Below are 25,244 nucleotides of genomic sequence, written 5' to 3' on the forward strand. Positions count from 1 at the left end.
AAAAGCGTCTCATTAAGGTTATGAAGATGCGCTCATAGTCTGTCAGTTTAAAGTGAGGTAAGAGTGAGGTGAAGGTTGTGTGGGTCGGCACAGATGCTTCTGTCTTTGCCTCAGGAACAAAGTGCTGGATGCTGAAATACAACAGAAGGTGGTTTTTCTCCTGACTTAACCTGTCAGTTCAGTCTCAAGTCTAAGACAGCCATCTAGCAGTCATTTAGCTAAAATGCTAAAAAAAAAAAAAAAAAAAAATATATATATATATATATATATATATATATATATATATATATATATATATATATATATATATATTTACACAACAGTTCTGTCTGGTTCTTGAATCTGATTGGCTGATAGCCGTGATATATTTAAGTAATATCAGCACCCGTACAGCCTCTTTACCCTTTGTGTATTACTCCACCCACATACAACCAGCAAAAAGCAGACACTACAGATCTAAAGTTTAAAAGATGCTTAGCTGTTTAACTGTCAGCTTATGATTTGAATCCAACACAGAAGAAAGTAGTTCCTCATACAAAAGGGTTTTTGAAACTCACCATGTTTGATTTTGTTTGTATATACACAATTATGCCGTCAAACTGTTGTATAAACACAATATTACACTCGTAGCAGTGCGATATGGCTGTATATCAGCACTGGTGGGGGCACTAAGGCACTCGGCATGTGGTCTCGTGTCATCGCACGCCTCCCACCAGTGCTGATATACAGCCATATCGCACTGCTATGCAATATCACACTCGTAGCATTGCGATATGGCTGTATATCGGCTATATATCAGCACTGGTGGGAGGCGTGCCTTATTGCCCCCCCAAGTGCCGATATACAGCCATATCGCACTTCTACGAGTGTGATATTGCATTTATACAACAGTTTGATGGCATAATTGTGTATATACAAAACAAAATCAAACATGGAGAGTCTCAAAAACCCTTTTGTATGAGGAACTACTTTTTTCCGCGTTGGATTCAAATCATAAGCTGACAGTTAAACATCCGAGCACAAATATATAAATATAGATATACATGTATCTATATCGTTGTTAATTTAAAACTAGATTATATAAATTTATATTTCAATTAGGGATGCTCCGATCGATCGGCAGAAGATCGATATTGGCTGATAATTTCATGACTCATTCGGTACTCATTAATCTGGGGTGCATTTTCAAAAACCATCGTTCGCCAACTAAGGTCTCAAGTTCCATCGTTACAAACATAGTTTATTATCATAATTTAATACAAACATGTATTAGAATAGGCTAATATGTGTCAATCTTTTGTATGGAAAATTAGTGGAAACATAAAAAAACCCATTTTGAACAACAGTTACTAAAAAGAAAACAATAAAATTAATTTAAAAATGAGCCTCAACTGTATAGGAGAAAATACAGTGAATTTTATTGTTTTTGTTGCTGTGGAACAGTGTCTCAGATATGACCCAACCACACACACACGCACACATACATTCATTAAATCAGAAACTCTGAGCTCATCTGGCCACATTCTGAACGCTCAGCATCACACCATTCCACTTTTCCTCCCTCTGTTTTTTCAGCTCACTTTCCTTTTGTCTCCATGCGTCATCCACATGCGGTAATGGGTCACTGCAATACTGGGTGTGTGCTTAAAAAAGCCTGAGGCCATCAGTGAAAATGCAAGGCATTCTGTGAAACTCGATCTGTTTCTCAAGCTTTACATGACGTCCTGCTGGTGCTGTGTGGACTCGCTGACGACCTGAAAAGAGCGGAAACAAGGGGAACAGTTAGAGGAAGAGTAATGGAATTGCATACAGATGATACACATGCACACATATTAACAGAACTCTTCAAAAAGTGAATAAGAAACAGAGCTTCCAAACGTGGGAACAGCCATTATGCAGCTGGAAATCAATGAGAGTGAAAGGACATTCTTTGAGATATGAAGATCTCCTTTTAGGCTGTGCAGAAACACTCTCTGTGATATTGAGCAGAGCAACAAACGGTGATACACATCCCTGCTGAAAAATCCAGCTTAAACCAGCCTAGGCCTTTTCAAGCGACGACAGATGTGTCAGCCATTCAGATCGCTGCAAATACACCTGCATAGGCCTGGTTTAAGCTGGTTGACCAGGCTGTTTTTATAGGGGTTTTGGCCACTTCCAGGGTGGTTTTCAGCCATTTCCAGCCTGGTCTTAGCTGGTCAGGCTGGGAGATGACCAGCTAAAACCAGCTTGACCAGCCTAGCCAAGCTGGGAGTCCAGCCAAAACCAGCTATATCCAGCTTAAACCAGGCTGGTCAAGCAGGTTTTAGCTGGATTTAGCTGGTCATTTTCCAGCTAAAACCAGGCTGTAAATGGCTGGAAACCAGCCTGGAAAACCCCTCTAAAACCAGGCTGGTCAACCAGCTAAAACCAGCCAACCAGCCTAGGCTGGTTTAAGTTGGATTTTTCAGCAGGGATGAGGTTTGGAGGAGTCTGTAGTGCAGTTAATAGGGAACAGGGTTTAGGAAAGTGTAGATAAAACAAATGAGCCGTGGCTGAACTTACACGCTGAGCACTGAGAGCGCTCATGCCCTCACTAGTTGTCCTAGTCTAGAGTAAAATAGATTATTTGGATGATGATCATATAAATGTGTAGGCAGTGTATGTGTTTATGTTTAAAACACCTTCATGAAGTCTGTAGAATTCATTAAAGGAACACAATTTTACAACTCCACAGATTTACGCCCCATTCACACGAGGCATCAGCGTCAACGCTTCCCATTCACTTTAAATAGGTGACATCAGGTGTTGCTGAACTGCATTGTGGATCCATCTGCGCCGCTTCAGAGGCGTTGCTCGCTGCAGAAGTTGGGACTTTCTCAACTTTTCAAGCGACTACAGATGTGTCAGCCAATCAGATCGCTGCAAATACTCCAGCTTAGACAGTGGCCTATTGCTGACTAATTTCATTGGCTGACGCTGCTATGACAATCGCTTCTGCTCTATCTTCAGATACGCCCTCTCTCAAGCGTTGACGCTGAAGCCCCGTGTGAAAAAGGCATTAATCTGTTGATTTTCACCATTTTTAAATCCATTCTTCAATCAATATCAAGGTCTGACGCATTTTTAGCTTAGCTTAGCTTAGCATAGAACAGATGTATCTACAGAAAAGTCTAGCTTTAAATAGGAAAATTAGTGAAACTCTTTGGTCATTTTTGAGAATGCTAATGGAGATGGTTTAATATGATTCAATAATTCATGCTAAGCTAATTTACAAGTGCTCTCGCCAGACCTGGAGAATGGCTTAATGGATTCAAAAATGGTAAAACCTGGTTCAAACCTGTTTGAGTTTCTTTCTTCTGTTAAACACAAAACCATATTACACTATAGAAGCTACTGTTACCATATTTTTTAAAAATCCAGCCTTAACATGTTATATTTATTAGTTTATTGGCTTTTTGGCCGCATTTACCCTCCATATTTTACTGCATTTGAAAAAAATACACTTTATTTGGTGGCACTCCTACTTTGCTCAGTCTACAGGTGTTTTAGCCAGCGCTATTTATGCCTGATTTTTACCTGCAGGGAAAAGGAGATATATTTATATATCTATTACGAAATTATAGGGTATATTTTACATATTAGGCAACTAAAGCACAACAGCAGCCTGTTTACGTTCATTAGATATTATGTAAATCAAGTTTTTAGTCAGTGAAAGTCAGGGAATTTAATAGTTCTTGCTTGAAGCCTGCGCATCTCTTTTTCCATTCGTCATGCTGGAGAGGAACAGACTGCACAAAAAGGAGCGCGGAGCGGTTGACATCGACTACAGCTCTCATCTGATTGGCTGAGAGGTACGAGTTGCCTGCTTCTGCCAGGACAGTCTCAAAAATACACACACACGTATCCGGGGGGAGTCGTACGTGAAAGAGGATTTGCACATTCTCATTCAGGATAAACTCGCAAGTTTTAAACATTCAAAACTTTTTTGTACACTCTCATGCTGCGTTTACACCAGACGTGGAACGCGCGGATAAATTGAGCTATTGGCATGTAAATAGCCGCGTGAACATTTGAGTTTACTCGCTTCATTCACGCGTCAATCCTCGCTTCATTCGCGTGTCAAATCCGCTTCGCGTGATGGGCAGGGCTTCTGTCTGCCTGGTGACTCTAGCCTCATAGCTAAATGGCTAACATGGATTTTATGAAGTAAATAACAGTGTTTATGTGTTTTATGAAGGCTTAAAAACAGCATCGATACGTTTGGGGTCGTGTCTGAGTCCACTACATCCTTTCAGAGGTGCATCCAGCTCTGTGAGCTCATAAACTCCTCCAGAAAGTGAACCTGGATGACGGAGACTTTCAGCGGTGCTTCTGACTGAGCCAAGCCCTGTTTGATGAACTGTTCGATATGTCACAACCCCTCTCCCACAAGAGCAAGCTCCTGATTGCTTAATGCAGCGCGAATGTTCGCTAAAGTTCAGATTTTCGAACTCGAGTGATTCGCGCGAAACGCGTGTTAAGCGCATCAAACGTGCAAAACGCTAAATTTGCGCCGCGCCATTCGCACCGCGCTTTTCGCGCAATACGCGTCATTCGCGCCCCGCCATTCGCATGTATCGCGCAGCAGGATGTCTGTTCACGCATTTAAATTGACTTAACATGTAAATCACTCACGCTTGACGCGCGTTCTGCGTCTGGTGTGAACGCAGCATTATACATTTGCAAATGGTGTTTTGCATTTGGGAAACGTATTTTATGAAAATGTATTTTTAGTTTGTGCACGTGAATTTTTTTCAGAATATAACTAAATATTTTACGCACGTGTATTTGGTTTTATGCACGTGAATTTGGCTACGCATGTGTACATCGTCTCTTTTGTGTGAATTACTTTAGAGTCTTATCTGACTCCATAGATTTCCTTCAAGTGAAACATGAGCACACATTGCTTTGCATCTTACTAACACAACCAAGCCTTAACATTACATTCTGCACCACCCCTTTACGTAAACTCAATAATTTTTACAGATTTAGGTAGATTAAACATAAAACAATTAAGAAATAAAAAAAACATTAAGAGATGAGTTGTTTCGACTTATTTTAAATAAGTAGTTTGAGCAAGCACAAAAATGTAGTATTGTTTAGAGTTCTAAACCTTTTGTCTAGACATGTTTACTGCTTAACACAAAAGAAAACATTTCAGAAAACATTGGAAATATGTAGCTATTGATTTCTGTATACTGTTATTTTTTGTTTACCACTATGGATGTCAATACCTATTTCAAAATATCTTCTTTTGTGTTTGACGGAAAAAAAGAAACTCAAGGTTTGGATCTCTTTGAGGATTTGCCGAACAATCCTTTAATGACAATAACAGCATCAAGATATGACTATCGCCCTGGCAGGTGTGTGTTTGTGTGTGTTACCTCGCCATCGCGGGTCTCGATGGTCTTGATCAGGACTGTTTTCTTGGAGTGGACTTCAGATGAGCGTTGTGGTTGCTGCTGCTGGTGGTGGTGCTGCTCTGGACTGCTCTCTGTGGAAACAATTCGCAGACATGCATCATTAAACTCAGCCTCCACATGGTAAGTACATAAACACTGCATTATTGATGCCATCTTTGTAGGAGCTGCTCAGAAACAAGAAAACAAAAACAGAGGAAGTGTTTGAATAAAAAAACAAAAGCTTTGCTCCCCCTAGTGGTGGAATAAGAGAAGAGCTTTGGGCAACTATCTGTATTATTAAAGGTATAATTCACCCAAACAATGAAAATGACCTCATTTATTTTCCCTCATGCTGCTTTAAACCTTTATAAGTTTCTTTCTTTTTGACACAAAATAAGATATTTTGAAAAATTCCTGTTTGCTGCCACTTACTGACTTCCATAGGAGGAAAAAAAATACAATGGAAATCAATTGGTGCCAGCAACCAGCATTTTTCTAAAAATCTTTGTGTGTGTCTAACAGAAGAAATAAACCAAAATAGGTTTTAAAAAAGTGAATAGTAAATGTAAATGATGACAGAATATACATTTTGTGTGTGTGTGTGTGTGTGTGTGTGTGTGTGTGTGTGTGTGTGTGTGTGTGTGTGTGTGTGTGTGAACTATAAAGGATTTTAAAGGGGTAGTTCATCTAAAAACTCGTGTTGGCATCTTGTGAAACTGTGCCATCTTGTAGGTTCTTTCTTTTTTACACAGTGTGTTGACAAAAAATATTGAGTTTATACTCTAAAGCAGCAATGTGAGAATGAGCATAGGACTGTTTTCACCTAAAATGATTAATGATTTTTTACTATTGTTGTTTTTGTTATTTGCTATTGTTAGGTGCATTTTTACCATATCATTTTAGATTCTTTATTAAATGCTTTATAGTTTTTTTGTTGATTTAAAATAAATACTACTACAACTACTTCTACTACTACTACTACTACTACTACCACTATTACTACTACTACTACTACTACAACTACAACTACAACTACTATTTCTAGTACCACTACTACTATTACTACTACTACTACTACTACTACTACTACTACTACTACTTTTTCTTCTACTACTACAACTATTACTACTACTTCTACTACAACTACAAATACTACTACTACTACTACTACTACAATTACTACTACTACTACTACTACTACTACTACTATTACTACTACAACTACAACTACTACTACTACAACTACTATTACTAGTACCACTACTACTACTGCTATTACTACTACTACTATTACTATTACTACTTCTGTTACTACTAGTACCACTATTACTACCACTACTACTATTACTTCTATTGCTACTAATACTACTACTACTGCTACTACCACTACTACTATTACAGCTACTACTTTTACTTCTACTGCTACTTCTATTACTACTACTATTACTACTACTACTACTACTACTTCGACTACTACTACTATTGCTACTACTTCTACTTCTGCTACTTCTACGACAACTACCACTGCTACTACTACTACTACTATTACTACAACTACTTCTACTACTTCTATTACTACTATTACTACCACAACTACTATTATTTCTACTACTACTTCTACTACCACCACCACCACTACTACTACTACTACTACCACCACTACTACTACTACTACGACTATTATTACTATTACTACCACAACTACTACTATTTCTACTACTACTTCTACTACCACCACCACCACCACTACTACTACTACTACCACCACTACTACTACTACTTCTACTACTACTACTACTACGCCAACTACTACTATTTCTACTACTACTTCTACTACCACCACTACTACTACTTCTACTACTACTATTACTACCACTACCACCACCACTACCACTACTACTACTTCTACTTCTACTACTACTACTACTACCACTACCACCACCACCACTACTACTACTACTTCTACTACTACTACCACCACCACTACTACTACTACTACTATTACTTCTTCTACTACTACTACTACTACTACTACTACTACTACTGCTGCTTCTACTAATAACTGCAGTTTGATGTGTTTCTCCAATTATTTTGCACTTTTTTTAAACTAAATATTGCATACGTCTTTGGAATTGGTGGTAAAATATTAATTGCAGGCTGTGCAGCTTTTATTAAAAATCAAGACAAAAGTTTTTGAAACAGAAGTAAAAAAAGCTTCAAGAACCAAAAACAAAAAGTTCAAAACCACTTCCGCGTGAATGAATGGTAAGTAAATTTTCATTTTTGAGTGAACTATCGCTTTAAGGGGCATGAAAGTAAACTACAAAGAGCTTACCTCTGAAACTCAGGGATGAAAAGGACTGCACGGGCAGCGAGATCCTGAAATCAACAGAAATAACAATATGAAATGTGCAATATTAAATCAGTTCATACACATTACAAGAGCCCTTTCTCTCTTACCTGCTCTCCTCTCCTTCCAAAAGCTTCCTGTAGGTGGCGATCTCCACATCCAGAGCCATCTTCACATTCAGCAGATCCTGGTACTCGCGGAGGTGGCGGGCCATCTCGTCTTTCATTTTTGCGATCTCAGCCTCGAGACGGGCGATAGTGTCCTGATAACCACCGGCCTCACGTCCCAGCCGCTCCTCCATCTCACTCATTTGCCTCCTCAGAGACTCATTCTGCAAAAAAAGAGAGTAAGCACCAGCAAGTGTGAGTCAAACTGATTTACAATCGTTGTTGTTCATTACTCATTGCAAAATGACATGATAAAAACTGTAGCTAGTCATGCAATGTATTACATTATTTAGAGAACATCCAAACGACTACTTTTAGATTACTGTTTGGATTACTTTCTTTTACTGATATAATAATACAAAGAGAAATATATTCCACTTGAAGGCACACTATGTCATTTTCACCAGCAGAGGGCGCATATTCATAACAAACAAAGACGTAGTTTTAATTTATGAGGGAAAAGCACTCAATAAAAAAAGAGTTTTTATTGTGCCAAAGTCCACCATTTCTGGCTCTTCCAGTCCCGTTCTTCCTGTTTATCATTCTAAATACATTTTAAGTTTGTGTTATAGTGCTCAAATCACATTAATTCTTTGAATTTGAACATTCTTTAAAACATTTGGAATAAGTCAATAAGTCAGCAAAAATATATAACACTGTTCTAGTGGTTTTTGGATATTTTAATAAAATAAATCTTACATATTGTGCCTGTGTAAAAGGTTAGGCCGACAAGAAAAGTATCTGAAGTATATCTAAATATCTGAATATTTTAAAATCTAATGGCGAGCACTGAATGTTTGGACTCCAGACTTTATGCAGTCAGTTTAGAATTATTAAGCTATTGTTATTATTATTGTTATTTATTATTATTATTATTATTATTATTATTAATAATAATATTAATATTACTATTATTATTATTATTATTATTATTATTATTATTATTATTATTATTATTATTATTATTACTAATTATTATTATTATTATTATTATTACTAATTATTATTATTAATTATTATTCAGTTTAAATTAATTTGGCTATTTACTGAATAAAATTTGCTCTCCTGAGGGAACATAGTAAGGACTTCATAATTAGTAATACAGTTGGTGCAGGTGTTTTGGAGGCTCAGCCAATATTTGTTTTGGCTGGTAAATTGGGTTTGGAGGCCATGGACAGTATCTTGAAACACTTACGGTGCCCTTGAGAGAGTCAATCTCGCAGGTGTAGGACTGGAGCTGGTGACGGAACTGCATGGTCTCCTGCTTGGCTTCTCTGAGAGCCTCGTTATTCTTGTTCACTGCCTGGTTCAAATCTGAAACCTGTGGGCGAAGCAAAGCACATTATCTTGCTGTCATACATCTGAATAAAGGCTCTTTCACACAAAGTATTATAACTATAATTATATTGGTAAATAAATAGTTTTAAACATGATTCAAAATGTAAAAAAATAGCAAAGTCCACACTGACAGTGTAATGATAATGAACAAGAGGAACAATATCAATGGAATCACTACAAGGGGTGCGTTTACCAAAACCATCGTTAGCCAACTAAGGTTGCAAGTTCCATCGTTACAAACCTAGTTCATTAATTTACCGTTTCACAAATCCATCGTTCCAACGAATATTTGTAAACTGCGTCGCAAACTTGAGCACTCGCAACTACAGCTCTGGAGCTGTAGTTAGAAACAGTTCCTGGCTGTGTTTTATTGCCACTTATCCCCCCTATGCCCTATTCATTTAGAACCTTCTAACATTCAAAGTTGGAATTATTAAAAATAAAGAAGCATTACGGTTATCTCTCTTAGATGTAATTTGCTTTCAAACTATTTTTACAGTTCAGTTTTAGTGATCTTCATGTTTACAATTGTGCTCCCTTCGCACGGCACTTTGAACATATTGATGTCATTTTGAACACAGCCTCAAAGCGAATTTATGTAACGTCTCTAAAGCTTGTGAAAACAATAATGATACATTAATTATTTTAACTTATAGTGGGTTATTTATTATCTATACTGTATATGACATGGGCTTCCTGGTTAGAACTTTCTGCAGTGGTTTACATGTGTCAAATTGTAAAAGTAGACTTTTCTAAAAAAAAAAAAAATACATAAATAAACAATACACTACTTAATAATAATAGTAATAATAATAATAATCAAATTCAGCATAGTTAATATTATTATTAAAGTATCATTTTTTCATTTCAAATAAATAATATTACATTTCATTTTATAATAAATCCCTCATTATTTATTTATTTATTTATTTATTTATTTATTTATTTATTTATTTATTTATTTATATGATATTAGAATATGTGTTATCTTTTGTAAATGATAAGTTTTAGAATAGAATATGTAATGTTCAACTTCTCAATAATATTAGTGCAGGAAACACAGGCCCTACGTACTGTTTATATATATTTCAGTTAATATGGAAAGAGAGTGCATGTTTTTACCAAATCTGATAATGGATTTTATTTTAAATGTATGTGCGTGCAAAACAATATAATTTGCACGAAGAAGTTATGGGGTTTTCTCTAAAGAAGTAGTTACTCCGCCCTGTTTAGAGCGTCATTATAGGCGTTTTACATTATAACTAATGTGGTTCAAGCAATAGATCTGTGACAGAGAAACAACTATGCGTTTTGGGAAACACTCATCACTACATAGTTCTTTTCCCAAACGATGCATCGTATTATGATAGTTCAGCCGTGAGTTACGTCATTGTTTGAGAAACGCACCCCTGAATGATTATCTTCCAGCTGGTTTTGAATAATAATAATACTGTCAGCCATTCAGAAACTGATTCTGCTTTAAAGAGCTCAAGCCTTTAAAGTCTATGTGAAATCAAATGATCAAATGTTTATTTTGCTAGCGCACATTGCATTTCTTTATGTCAACAATTAATTCACAAAAAAATTTTTTTTTAGTAATGAAATGAAAGTCTGACCATATGCTTTTGGTGGTCCTTTTCTGAAGTCAGTTTGACAGTTTCAGCCCCTTTTAGAGTTATAAATAAATAATTAAATGCACCGTTTAGCGCTTCGGAAACTATTCAGATGGCGCTCTGAGGCGTGGCAGAAATATGAAAAGTGTCCTAAGTCACAGCTGGGCACCATAGACAGCCGCTGACTTGTGGCGCTGGTGTGCATACACTGATATAAATCTATCTTTATAATATCAAATGCATGGTGCTGCGTAGTTCGGTCCGGCACCAAGCAGCACGTTCAATGTGTGACCCCCTTTACTTTACTACGAGGGAATGCACAAAAAGAAAGCCTCACCCTGTACTCATTATTCTGTTTCAGTTGTAAGTACATCAACATACTGAAATAAAAGTCTCAGCAACTTCCGCTTCATGAAGAATTTAAAGGGGCAGATGGTAAAATTGAATGCTATTGTGCATTGATGTGGATGCTAATGTAACTATCATGTTTCTAACTGGCCGTACAGCCTTTGAAATGTATGATCTAGCTGAATCTATCTCTGATACAGACCTTAGACTTATACCAGTCCTCGGCCTCGCTGATATTCTTGGCAGCGATAGCCTCGTACTGCAGGCGAATGTCTCTGAGGGCCGCAGTCAGGTCTGGTTTGGACATGTCCATTTGGATCTGCACCTGACTCTCCTGCATCTGGTTCTGCAGCTCACGGATCTCCTAAAGGAAAAAGGCAAACACAGATACATAGCTTCAAAAGGCACTAATTAGCGTTTTGTTTGGCGAGTGTGTGTTTTGACCTTATTTATGTAGACATGCACAGTTTATTGAGGCATTATAATGTTTGATGTTTGTATACACACACGCTAGACTGACATACAGCAATTCTATTGACACACTATGCATGTTCACATCATCATATTTTATGCTCCATAGTGAAAGGTTGTCCCTGTCAGTCAATTCAATATCCTCCTGAGACCCAAAGAAATGTTTTTCTTTTTAAAAAAAAAAAAAATCTTGTTAAAAAAAATCTACAATTTTGAGTTTTTACAATTTGTTTTTATTTTTAATTTTACAGCATGTCCACAGTAGTGGACCACAGAACCATTTTAGTTCCAAATTAGAGCCAAACGTACACGAAAAAACAAAACAAAAAAATTTACAGGATATGGCTGTGAAGGTATATTAATCCAATATTAATGTAACAAAAACAAAACAAAAGCCGTTTTTTCCTTTTGTATTGAAATTCCTGAAACAGTTTAGTCTGAAAGAGAGCCGAACTCAAAAAAGAAGAAGTGATGTTAATCCAAAACAAATTCAACACGAAAGCGATTGATTGTCATTCTCTAATTGTCTCTAATTCCCTAATTGTCAGACTCTAAATCAGAGTCTCCCCCATCTTATAAAGAATCCTCTCTGCTTCAGTTCCTACAACATGCGGTCATTAATTAATTACATTACGATGGTCCTGGTGTCCACTATAGTTGACATTTAAAAAAGGATGATATTTTGAAACACAAACAACTTAACAGCTTTGAAAGCTAAATGTACTGTTCCTGACACTTTAATAAACAAATATATACAATTGAATTCAGAATTATTAGCCCCCCTAAATTATTAGCCCCCCCTCTTTAACTTTTTCCCCCAATTTCTGTGTAATGCGTAATTTCAACACATTTCTAAACATAATAGTTTTAATAACTCATCTCTAATTACTGATTTATTTAATCTTTGCCATGATGACAGTAAATAATATTTGACTAGATGTTTTTCAAGACAGTTCTATACAGCTTAAAGTGAAATTTAAATGTTTAAATATGTTAATTAGGTTAACTAGGCAGGTTAGGGGAATTAGTCATGTTATTGTATAACAGTGGTTTGTTCTGTAGATTATTGAGAAAAAACATTGCTTAAACGGGCTAATAATTTTGTCCCTAAAATGGTGTTTAAAAAATTAAAAACTGCTTTTATTCTAGCTGAAATAAAACAAATAAGACTTTCTCCAGAAGAAAAAATATTATCAGACATACTGTGAAAATTTTCTTGCTCTGTTAAACATTATTTGGGAAATATTTAAAAAAGAGAAGAAATCAAATGGGGTTCTAATAATTCTGACTTCAACTGTATGTAATAATAATAGCAAAAAAAAAAAAACATTTAAAAAGCTAAATTTTACATAATAGGGTATTTGCCGAAGGATGCTAATGGCAATTTTAATTTGCCAGTAACCTGGGTTAATCGTTTCCGTTGAATTATATGCCAATGCAAAATCGGCACGTTTAAGGTCTGTTTTCTTTCAAAATCAGCGATCTCCACTGGCTGAGTGATATCCGATATAAAGTGGGTCTCAGATTGTACAAGAAGCACTGCATTAAATTACATTTCCCCCCACCATGTCTTTATAATATGAGCATTTATTTTACCCCAGTATATTCAATGGAGCTTCTGCGCTAGCATGCCGATTCTGACGGGCGCATGCAAGCAAATGGCTTTTTGTCTCGTTTTAGGCTTGAGCAACTAAATGAATGCCAAAGTTTATTTAACTGATTGTAGTTGAATTACATTACAACATCAATGCTGTAAAAGAAACCATATAAGATGGAAAAAACTCACAATAACAGGTAACGGGAAGTTTGTCAGCATGGGAAACACACTAGCTTGGCAAATACCCTATTCTCTCCTTCCCATAAAATGTGCTTGTTTGTATGTCGGCCATTTTGGATGCCGTGTAAGAAGTGGTTCCTAGCATGCCAGCCAATCAAATGACATATCACTAGAAAGCAAAGATGTCCTCTGAACAGTACAATAGGATTTGACAGAGTAGCTCAAAAAATTCTAAGAAAATTCATGAAAACACAATGTCCACTACAGAGGACAAAAGTCAATGGGCGAGGTCTCAGGAGAAAAGATGAGAAGGCAGTGCAAGAGGAAGGAAAGTCATTTTGATTTCAGATTTATTATAAATGCTGCAATATTCTATAAATAAATTATATAAATATTATTATGCGATGGTCATTGTGACTTCTTTACTGTCACTGACGGTTCAACAACAAAAAACGGTCCCACTTTACATTAAGTGGCCTTAACTAATATGTACTTACACAGGAATTAATAGTTTGTTACAATGTACTTATTGTGTAAATATATGTATTTACTGTGTACGTATGCTTAAATAAATGTATGTAATTACATCTGTAATAAATTTTTGTAATTACATTTGTAAATAAACTTTTGACCATCCCTTACACCTTAACCCACCCTTAAACCTACCCACACCACCAAACCTGTCTATAACCCAACATCTATCCCAACTCAAAAGCACCACAAGTGTTCTCAAATACATTATAAACACACTAAGTACAATGTATTTATTTTTTGATGTAAGTACATAGTAGTTAAGGACACTTAATAAAAAGTGCGACCCAAAAAACTTTTATAGTCTTTAAACTTCCAAATCCTTAATTTACTCTAAAAGAGGTCTGTGATGCCAGAGAAGAAACATGAGAACCTGAGAACTGTTTAGGGAACAGCTCTTAAAAGAACCCTTAGTTTGAAAAACATTTAGATCCTTCTTACACCTCATAGAACATTTGGAGCAGTGAAAGCTTGTATGAACATAAACAGTTCTTCATTGAACCACAGATGCCATTAACACCCTTTATTTTCTTGATTGCAGTTGCATTTTTCTCCCTCTCATCTCTGATGGCTAATTGTAGGACTGTGGGGCCTTGTAAGGCCTTTTTCTTTTCCCACTGCTCTGCTCACAGCTGTGTCTCAGAGAATCTGTCTCTGTTTAATTATAGGGATGCATCTGTTGCGCAGCTTTACACTGCCCCCTCACTGTCAGACACACATGCGACCATTTCAGCCTTACATGTCAAATAAAAAACAGAGAACATTTAAAGAACTTGACTTCAGAGGCTCGTGAGTAAAGGTCATTGTATGTGTTGTATGCTGGGTATGAGAGTGGGGGAGGTCAGAGACACAGAGATGAACGGTTATTCACGTATACAGTCTTGGAAAATGATAAGGGGTGTAAATTGGATGAATACAAACCTCCTCATGAATCTTCCTGAGGAATGCAATCTCTTCGTGAAGACCCTCGATACGTCTTTCCAGGTCCAGCCTGGCCAGAGTGGCAGCATCGACATCCTACAGAAAACAATACAATCATTGTGCAGGTATTCAGACATTTCTATTATTTACATTTCATTCATTTGTATGCATGTATACAGGGCCTAAATTTTAACACTCCCCAAAAAATAAATATGTTTTTGTTTATTCTAACAGAGAGCATGGTTTTGTCAATGGAATCTCCTGAAAATGTGTAACTTTTAAACAAAAGGCTAATTCAATGAATCTTAGTCACACATTTTAGTACTATTTGCTCGTCCACCAATGACTGTTGGGCGAAGGGGTGGGGTTTATTACAATGGCAGTGTATGGAACACTTATTAAGGGTATTTAAATGGATTGGGGATGTGGCTTAAAATCTTCATTATCATATTGAAAAGCTGATTGGTTGTCTGAGTCAAATGAGCCAACCCCCAAGTCTGAAATGACACTGCTATGCAAAGATATGCATCTAGGCCTGTTATAATGAAAGGCTATGGGATCAGTTTGAGGGCGTGGCTTGTGAACTTCATTTTAATACTATTTGCTCATCCGACAATGACTGTTGGGCAAAGGGGTGAGGTTTATTATAATGGCAGTGTATGGAACACTTATTAAGCGTATTTAAATGGATTGGGGGCGTGGCTTGTAAACTTCATTATCATATTGAGATGCTGATTGGTTGCCTGAGTCAAATGAGCCCACCCCATGTCTCTATGAATCTCCTATGTAGAGCCAAATGTTATAAATATGTTTTTACTACAAATTAGAAACTGACAATACATAGTTATGTTTTCTTCTGAGATCAAGCTGGATTTTATTTACTCACTCACTCACTCACTCACTCACTCACTCACTCACTCACTCACTCACTCACTCACTCACTCACTCACTCACTATCTTTTGGCTTAGTCACTGATTTATCAGGGGTGGCCAGAGTGGAATGAACCACCAATTACTCTGGCATATGTTTTATGTGGCAGATGCCCTTCTAGCCCCACTGGGTTTTACTCTTTTGAGTAATTATGTCATTTAATGCAGCGTAACCAAGCATTTAGATTTTTTTCACATGAGCAGCTCACGTTACCACGTTCAGTTTCTCAGAGCTTGGATCCTAAGTGCTGGGAATTTTAGTGAATTTGAAAATGCAACGTGTCAAGTTTCTTCCTAAGTTTGTAATAGGAATAATTTACCTATCTGTGGTCAAGCATAATAAAAAGTCTTTTAATTCAAATCTGAACTGAAAAAAAATACATCCTTAAACATCTTACTTCTATTAAATCTTACTTTTATGTTTTACTTGAAATAACAAAATTATGACAATAATAATAATAATAATAATAGAGCCTTAGCTGGGTCAGTTGGCATTTCTGTGTGGAGTTTGCATGTTCTGCATGAGTTCGTGTGGATTTCCTTCGGGTGCTCCGGTTTCCCCCACAGTCACCCACAAACACATGTGTTACAGGTGAATTGGGTAGGCTTGTCCATAGTGTATGAGTGTAATTGAGTGTGTATAGATGTTTCCCAGAGAAGGGTTGCAATTGGAAGGGTATCTGCTGTGTAAAACATGTGCTGGATAATATGGCCGTTCATTCCACTGTAGCAACCCCGGATTAATAAAAAAGGGGACTAAGCCGAAAAGAAAATGAATGAATGAATAATAATAAAATCATCATTATCATCGATAAAAAGTATAATAATTATCTTCATCATCATGTGGAAAAAATGATTTTAGCCCTGTGCATTTCTTTTCTTCATATTTCTTTTCATTTTTATTTTTTTAACAGTTTTTATTAATTTTAGTAGCTTTTAACATGTACAACAGAAATCAGATTCAAACATACAAACTAATAATGCATGATAATAACCTTCATGATAATAAATGAAAAGTAAAACAATATAAAAAATAATAAATAAATAAAATTATATGAATTCATTCATTCATTTTCTTGTCAGCTTAGTCCCTTTATTAATCCAGGGTCGCCACAGCGTAATGAACTGCCAACTTATCCAGCAAGTTTTTACACAGTGGATGCCCTTCCAGCCGCAGCCCATCTCTAGGAAACATCCACACACACATTCACACACACACTCATACACTACGGACAATTTAGCCTACCCAATTCACCTGTACCGCATGTCTTTGGACTGTGGGGGAAACCGGAGCACCCGGAGGAAACCCACGCGAAGGCAGGGAGAACATGCAAACTCCACACAGAAACGTCAACTGAGCCGAGGTTCGAACCAGCGAACTTCTTGATGTGAGGCGACAGCACTACCTAATAGGCCACTGCCTCGCATATATTAAAAGTAATAATAAAATTATATAAACATAGTAAATGCATGTACTTTCACATACAATATAAAGGTACATCCTATAACAACAACAACGACATATCAATAGCAGGTAATACAAGTTATACAGAGAAAAGATTTGTATCAGCTTTCTTCAGGACACCTAAAAAGGGCTTCCAAATTTTGAAAAACTTTTCAGGTTTTTTCTTGGCTATATAAGTTAATTTTTCTAAAGCCAAACTATAAGACTGTATTCACAACTATTGTCCAAAATGCGGGCTTTCTATATTTTTCCAAAATCAAGCTATCATAAGTTTTGCCTGTAATAAACAGAAAGTTAACAGTTTCTTATCTGAACTAGTTAAAGTGCTACAGTTATACACAGTTTTGGGCATTTGGTTATATCCTGTTTTATTGCTATAGATAAAAAGTTTAGAATTTTCTCCCAAAATTGTTTAATCAAAGGACACTTCCATAAACAATGATTTAAGTTTCTATCTCTTCATTGCATTTTACGCATTGATCAGGAATGTTTGGATTCAATTTGTGAAGTAATTCTGGAGTTAAGCCCTGTGCATTTCTATCATGTTAACCATAACATTACATTTTGGCCATATTATATCTGTCATTCAATTTTCTTCTTAACTTTCTTCAAGGAAATTTTTTCTTAAACAAAATTCGACTGAAAAGTAAAGATGACATAAAGTACATACAGCTCTGAAAGCAGAAAGGTTGTTTTCAGCTTCCTCTTTCTGGTGGATCTCCTCTTGAAGTCTGTGGAAGTAAGAGACATTAAAGCCTTCATAGAATAATACGTAATCATATTACTTTAAGAAAACATACAGTATACCATTAAATGCCTACATACAGTAGGTTTTTAAAACCTATTTGAGTTGTTTTCTTCTGCTAAACACAAAGACTGTTGAATACACAAGACGTGTCACTTGTGTAGTTTAAAATTGGGAAAAGTGTAACGGTCAACATGGTGAATGAAGCCCCGCCTCCTAGTACACGAGCCAATCCGCAATCGCTATAGACTGAAGAAACTACGAGAGAGGGGCTCGGACCAGACGAGAGTTTCTGCAGATTTTGTGTGACTCTAACATTTAGAAATGAAATTAAAGACACAGTTGTTGTTTAACCTTATTGTTGATTGCTAAATGAAATGTAATCATGAACTTGGCAAGCAATTGTGGAGAATTTGATGTTTCCACATTCAGACAGAATGCCTGAGCATACTGCCTAGAGGTGTTTTAAAGATGCGGCCGCCAAGTGAAATGACCCAACTTTACACAAAATAAGATATTTTTTTTAAATGCTGGTACCGTTGCTGTGATGACTTCCATAGTAATTTTTCTTCAACTTAAGAAAAGAATTCATGTCTACAGCCGCAAATGATGAGGTAAATGTTGTGTGAAGCCCCTCTTTAAAGATTTTTGTTATCTACGACATGACTTCATGGCCAGAAATAGAGCCTCTTCTAATGTCCGAAGTGTCTTTGAGATGCTCTGACAGCAGCTTTCATGTTATTATTTCGTTATGCACAGAACATTATGTTCATGTATAGACTGGAATCCCACGTAGCTCTGGTTTAATGTACACGTCTATGGGTCAGCTATGCTGTTAATGTGCCACATATCCAGTTTCAGGAATGTAATTGTTGGCAGTCAGTAGGCATCTGATATTTTCATCAGAGAGATGAAATGTATCGTCACATAAATAATACCATGCCAAACTGACTGTGTTGGCGCTGTGGACTCAAGTAAGTAATGGAAAGCTTTAATACACTCTAAAAATTATTTAGCTTTTTCTTCAGCCTACATATTTAAAATGAGCTGAAACACAGACATCCCAAGTTGGATAAATTAATTTCCAGGGGATACAGAGTTGATTTGTGGGATGTAGCGGGAGAGTGGGTGCCTGAAGAGCAGGCGGGGCAACAAATTTGAGTAGGGGGACGTGTGCGCGTGACGTACCTGAAGAGCTAAGAGGGATACAGTGGAGTGAGGGGTGTGCAACGTATTTAAGGACCGGGCGAGAGACGCGGGAGATTTCCAAGAGATGATCGTTCATTTGCGGCCATCCGGGAGTCTCTATGCTTTTGCGGGATACTCCCGCAACTTCCAGGAGACTTAGGATGTCTGGAAACAACACAATTCTTGAGTTTTTTCTAATTGTTTTATGTTCAATCCACTTAAAATTCTACATACGATTAAGTAAACTTGATTGATTTGCGTCAGGATGACATTAAGGGATTATATTTTTTACAGTGTACTCTGAAAAGTACATCTTAGCAGTTCTTCAAAAGTGTCTGACACAAAAAAAAGATACTTTGAAGAATGTTGGAAACTTTCAGCATTATTCAGTATATATTGTCTTTTGCACTGTAAAAATGCTGGGTTTCTACACAATTCCATTTCTGTTGTCCCAAAACAAATCGTTTAAGTTAAAATTTAAGTGTATTGTAACATCAAACAATTAAGTTGCCGCAAAAAAACGCAAGAATTTTGCTGATTCAGCTCATTTTACATAAGTAGTTTGAACAAGCAGGCGATGGAGTGGCGCAGTAGGTAGTGCTGTCGCCTCACAGCAAGAAGGTCGCTGGTTCGAACCTCGGCTCAGTTGGCGTTTCTGTGTGGAGTTTGCATGTTCTCCCTGCGTTCGCGTGGATTTCCTTCGGGTGCTCCGGTTTCCCCCAAAGTCCAAAGACATGCGGTACAGGTGAATAGGGTAGGCTAAATTGTCTGTAGTGTATAAGTGTGAGTGTGGATGTTTCCCAGAGATGGGTTGCAGCTGAAAGGGCATCCGCTGCGTTAAAATGTGCTGGATAAGTTGGCGGTTCATTCTGCTGTGGCGACCCCGGATTAATAAAATTTATACTTGTAAAGTTTAATAGGGCCAATTTAAGTGTGAGTAAATGTGAGTACTTACGTTATTTTGGATGAACTATCCATTTAAGGCTCTGAATACCCTCTATTAAAGCCACTTTGAATGATGTATCTGCATAGCAATTGCTTTTTGTAGGATATGAGCAGTTATCTTTATTTAGAGCTGATAATGTGAGGATGTGGTCTCCGTGGGTCCTTTAAGTGCAGTGCACTCATACAGATAGACACACACTATGTGCGGGTGTTATTTTTAGGGGGGATGCATTCTCTGCAGTGCTGGGGGGTTTACTGAAGATCCTAATAATAGCAGTCTAATCTGGGCGTAATGTGACTCGGGTTCCTTTTTTGCAAATTGCAACAACACTTGCGGTTACCGTATACACCGTGACACAAGTTTCCCTTCATTCATGTTGTCTTTAAAGTCTCAGGTGGTCCTGACCCCTGTCATTCCTGTGTGGTCTAGTTTTTCACTCTTTTTTTTTTTTGCTTCTTCAATGCATATCAATCACACGGTTGTGGGGAGAGGTTAGGAATATTAAGTAGATATCTAATAAATGTCCTTTACCTCGTTCTCATCAAAATGACATGCATGAGTTACGAGCACCATCATGACTCTCAGCTCTGGAGCTGTGACTTCCTCCAGGCTCCGTGTGTGTTATATAATAAATGTCACTATAGGACTCTGTGAAGTGTGCAGTTATGTAGTCTCAGAGAAACAAAGCAAATCACTTCTGCACAACACTGGACTTGCAGGGATATATTTTCACTTTGCACATTTGTTTGTACTGTCTGGATTTAGAAGATTAAAGCTAGTGTTCGATCAACAACCACTGCTGTTAACATTATTTTCTGAAATTCAATCAAATTTACAAAGCTCCGCACATACTGTAGCATGCCACTGGGGAAAAAAAAGTATTATGAACACAAATAAACATTCATATTTAACTGTCTAACTATCTCACACAATGCCCAATCCCAATTCTATTTTTGTACCCCTACCCCTTCCCCCTTACAACAGAGGGTTAAGGGGAAGGGCTTCAAAATTTACCCCTAAGAATTGAGACAGCACTACGTACAGCACTTGCACATGATATATGATAATATATATTATGTTATCATGATGATCTAATGTGGCAATAAGATCGTAATAATGTGCATTTATCACAGTGATCATCTATGTAAACACACCAAAGCAGTATTAATATTATAGCAGACACTGTAAAAAGCTCATTGACAGCCACTAGACTTTTCTGACAGGGTATTCCAGTGTCATCGAGTGTCAGAAAGTTGTGGGACTGCTGAACAGGAGTTATGATTAGGGATTAAAGATCGCAAAATTTAGCGGTGTTTATTTAAGCTTTTTTTAAAGAGCATGACTGTAAAACATGGACGCGGCTATGAATATATTAAAACGTGTTTGTTTGTTGTAAAACATCATAATAATGACAAAAACATACTAATTTGGGGATCTCCTTACTTCCGGGTGCAGCTGGAGCTAATGTTTTCTGGGAAATTTTCTTGCCCCTTGGTTTCAAGTGTGGTCCTGAAAAGTCTTTGTTTGAAGGGGTGTATACCCCTTGCCCTTAGCACAACGCCTTCAAGCTGAAGAGAATTGGGACACCACTACCCCTACATGGGCACGCGCAAAATGAGGGGTAGGGGTAAAGGGAAGGGCTAAGGGGTAGAATTAAGATTGGGCCTAGCTTTAGTAATTTATATATTTGAACAATGTTACAGTTTAAAGGAACAGTTTACCCAAAAATGAATATTCTGTCATCAGTAATTTATCCCCCGCTTGTTTCAAACCTATTTGAGTTCCGTCTTTCTTCTGTTGGCAACAAAAGAAGGTACTTTTAATGCTGAAAATGAATAATCGTTGACTGCCATATTATTTTTATTTTTTGGAGGTCAATGGCTACTGGATTTTCAATATCAAACTCAGAAAGCTTTGGAACCATGTGTGGGTGAATAAGTGAAGAGCACATGTTGAGTGAACTCTTTAAGTGGGCCCATTTTAGTAATTAAATATTTTTTTTGTAATTTAATAATTTGATACCTTATTTTACCAAACTGCAATGATTTCTTTCCTTTGTTGCAATTTGACATGGCCACAATTTACTAAAATGGTTTCATTCTTGATTCATCTTTGATCATGGTTGCTGAGACCCAATGATTTCCATTTTAGGAAAAAAAATACGGAGGTCAGTTGGTGACAGCTACCAGCATTTAGTAAAATAGCTTCTTTTGTGTTCAACAGAAAGAAACTCAAGTAAGTTTTGAACAAGTCCAGGGTGAGTCAATGATGGCAAATTTTATATTTCTGGGTGAACTATCTCTTTATGTTTTAAAGATATTTGTGGAAAGTTACTTTAGAAAGTAATGCATTACAATATTGAGTGACACCACAAAAAAAAAAAAAAAAAAAAACTAGTTACATTACTAGTTACTTTTTATGGTAAGTAATACATTTAGTTACTTTTGAGTTACTTTTGCATTACTTTTTTGTACCTATCTGAGGCTTGATCCCTTTCAGAACTTTTTTTCTGTTTAAATAGAGGAGTTATGCAATTAACAACTTAGATTAATAAGTTTTAATTTATTAAATATTTATTAAATAACTTATACCTACATTTACCTTTACAGAAACAACATAATACATTTTTTTAGGATAATGTTATCTGAAATCTTCCAGAGCTCAGAGCTATGCATGCCTTATATACATTATTGAAAGCTTAAAGCAACATGTTTACTACTTTTGTACTATTTGTCCTAAGTAAAATCACTGTCCATTAAGACTATAATCTGCTTTTTAGTTTGTTCCATGCGTTAAAAATAATGAACACATTCTCTCATTGACTGCATACATTGTAACTAATTCTAATTCAGGATTTTTTTTTTTTTTTTTACAGCTAATGAATTAAACTAAAAAGTACCTTCAGTCACATTTTCAAAACAGTTACTCAAATATTATTACTTATTTTTTAAATGTAATGCATTACTTTACTTGTTACTTATAAAAGTAATATTATTACTTAACTCGTGTTACTTGTTACCCTCAACACTGGTAAAGTATGTATACAAATGAGTAAAGAGAACAAATTGTTTCTGAAGTTTTCTGATACTTCTTCCCTGAATTTTTCGCCCGCTTGTTTATTTTTTCCCCCAATTTTTGTTTAACAGAGATACAATTTTTTTCAACACATTTTTCAATCACGTTTATCAAGACACTTCTATACAGCTTAAAGTTAAATTTAAAGGCTTAACTAGCTTAATTAGGCAGGTAAGGGTAATTAGGCAAGTTACTGTATAACGATGGTTCTCTCATGTTGTCATAAGACACAAAAGTTAGCCCAATTGTTTTTACAAATTTGAGTGGATTCAACATAAAACAATGAAGTTGACTCTAAAAAAACACTAGAATTGTGACAACTAGGTTTAAATAGGTAGATTGATGGTCCCACTTTATATTAAGTGTCCTTAACTACTATGTACTTACATCAAAAAAATAAATACAATGTACTTACTGTGTTTATAATGTATTTGAGAACACTTGTGGTGCTCTTGAGTCGTGATAGAGGTTGGGTTATGGACAGGTTTGGTGGCATGGGTAGGTTTAAGGGTGGGTTAAGGTGTAAGGGATGGTCAACAGTGTATTTACAAATGTAATTACAAAAATTAATTACAGTTGTAATTACATACATGTATTTAATCAAGCATAAGTACACAGTAAATACATGTATTTACACAATAAGTACATTGTAACAAGCTATTCATTCCTATGTAAGTACATATTAGTTAAGGCCACTTAATATAAAGTGGGACCAGTTTGATCAAGCAGCAATAATCATTTTTGAGTGTATGATTTTAACCTGATTTACCAGAAAATTATATTTCAGTCTTTCTTAATTTTCAAGAAAGAACGTTATTTGCCATTTCTTAGTAATTAATTGTGAAATTTATTACCAACAGTGCCTTTTTCAAAGCTATCGATCTACTAAAACACGTCTTGAAATTCTCACCTGAGCTTTAGTTTCTGTAGGTCATCGACTAGGTTGTCCCTCTCGATCTCCACACGGGATCTCTGATTGGTCAGTGCCTCCACCTGTCCGCGCAGCTCTCTCATCTCCTCCTCGTACAGCTCTGCAATACGGGTGGGCTCGCGACCCCGCAGACGCTCAATCTCCACCGTCAGGGCAGAGTTCTGCTGCTCGAGGAAGCGCACCTTCTCGATGTAGCTGGCGAAGCGGTCATTGAGGTGCTGGAGCTCGGCCTTCTCATTAGTACGCGTGTTGAGGAAGTCCTGGTTTATGGCATCAGCCAGATTGAAATCCAGCTTCTCACCAAGGCCAGCGTAGGAACGGACCACCGAGCCACCTCCGAAAGAGCCGGACGCACGGTGGCTGGAAAAATGGGGAGAAGCGGAGCTCTTGGTCACCTCGTAAACTCTGGAGGTCAGTCTTGAGGAGCCAGAGGAACCTGAGGAACCGTGGCCGGCGAAAATAGAGGAGCCCAAACCTGAGCCAAAGGTGCGGCGGTAAGAGGACGCTGACTCGGCGGAGGCTGAATATTTCGTGCTCATGACTGGGCCTGTTGGGTTTGTACGCTGTGTAAATGCTTGGTCTCTGAGGACTGTGTGGAAGAATGAGGGTTAAGCAGAGCAGAAGAGGGGATATATAGAGACCACTCCTGTTTGCCCCCACCCACATTTTTTTAGTCACTGTTCTCAACCCACACACATTGGCGCCCACTTCTATCTCTCCCTCTCTCTTTTCTAAACCTTGCTTCCTCAGCTGTCATGAGGTCTGGTTTCCAGCAGCTGGGTGGAGCAACTGGACAAGGCATGAGGTGGCACAGGTCACGCCATGCCAAACTGTGCTGTCACTTCTGCTTACCAGGAAGAGTGCTTGTGGCCCACTAAACACCATATTAGACTGATGAGTTTGTGTGTGTGTTTGAAAAAGCATAAGGGTTTTCTATTAAAAGTGGCCACATTGGGCTGTCATAAATATTTCATTTAATATTGTTTCTTTTTAGATGTTTATGAATATAAAAGGACTGCTAAGTT

The 25,244-nt window shown here is 37.0% G+C and overlaps 1 protein-coding gene across 2 annotated transcripts; it reads right to left on the reverse strand.

The window, feature by feature from the left end:
* Nucleotides 1-1,396: 1,396 nt before the first annotated feature.
* Nucleotides 1,397-24,822, reverse strand: desma (desmin a). Of its 2 annotated transcripts, NM_001328376.1 has the most exon segments (10): nt 1,397-1,754; nt 2,545-2,589; nt 5,406-5,515; nt 7,759-7,802; nt 7,884-8,104; nt 9,136-9,261; nt 11,442-11,603; nt 14,940-15,035; nt 18,005-18,065; nt 24,199-24,822. In NM_001328376.1, coding segments are annotated over 10 exon segments (1,467 nt in total). In that variant the 5' UTR covers nt 24,759-24,822; the 3' UTR covers nt 1,397-1,712.
* Between the last annotated feature and the right edge of the window lie 422 nt (nt 24,823-25,244).

Source organism: Danio rerio, chromosome 9 (genome assembly GCF_052040795.2).
Source record: "Danio rerio strain M-AB ecotype USA chromosome 9, GRCz13ab, whole genome shotgun sequence".
NCBI lineage: Eukaryota > Metazoa > Chordata > Actinopteri > Cypriniformes > Danionidae > Danio > Danio rerio.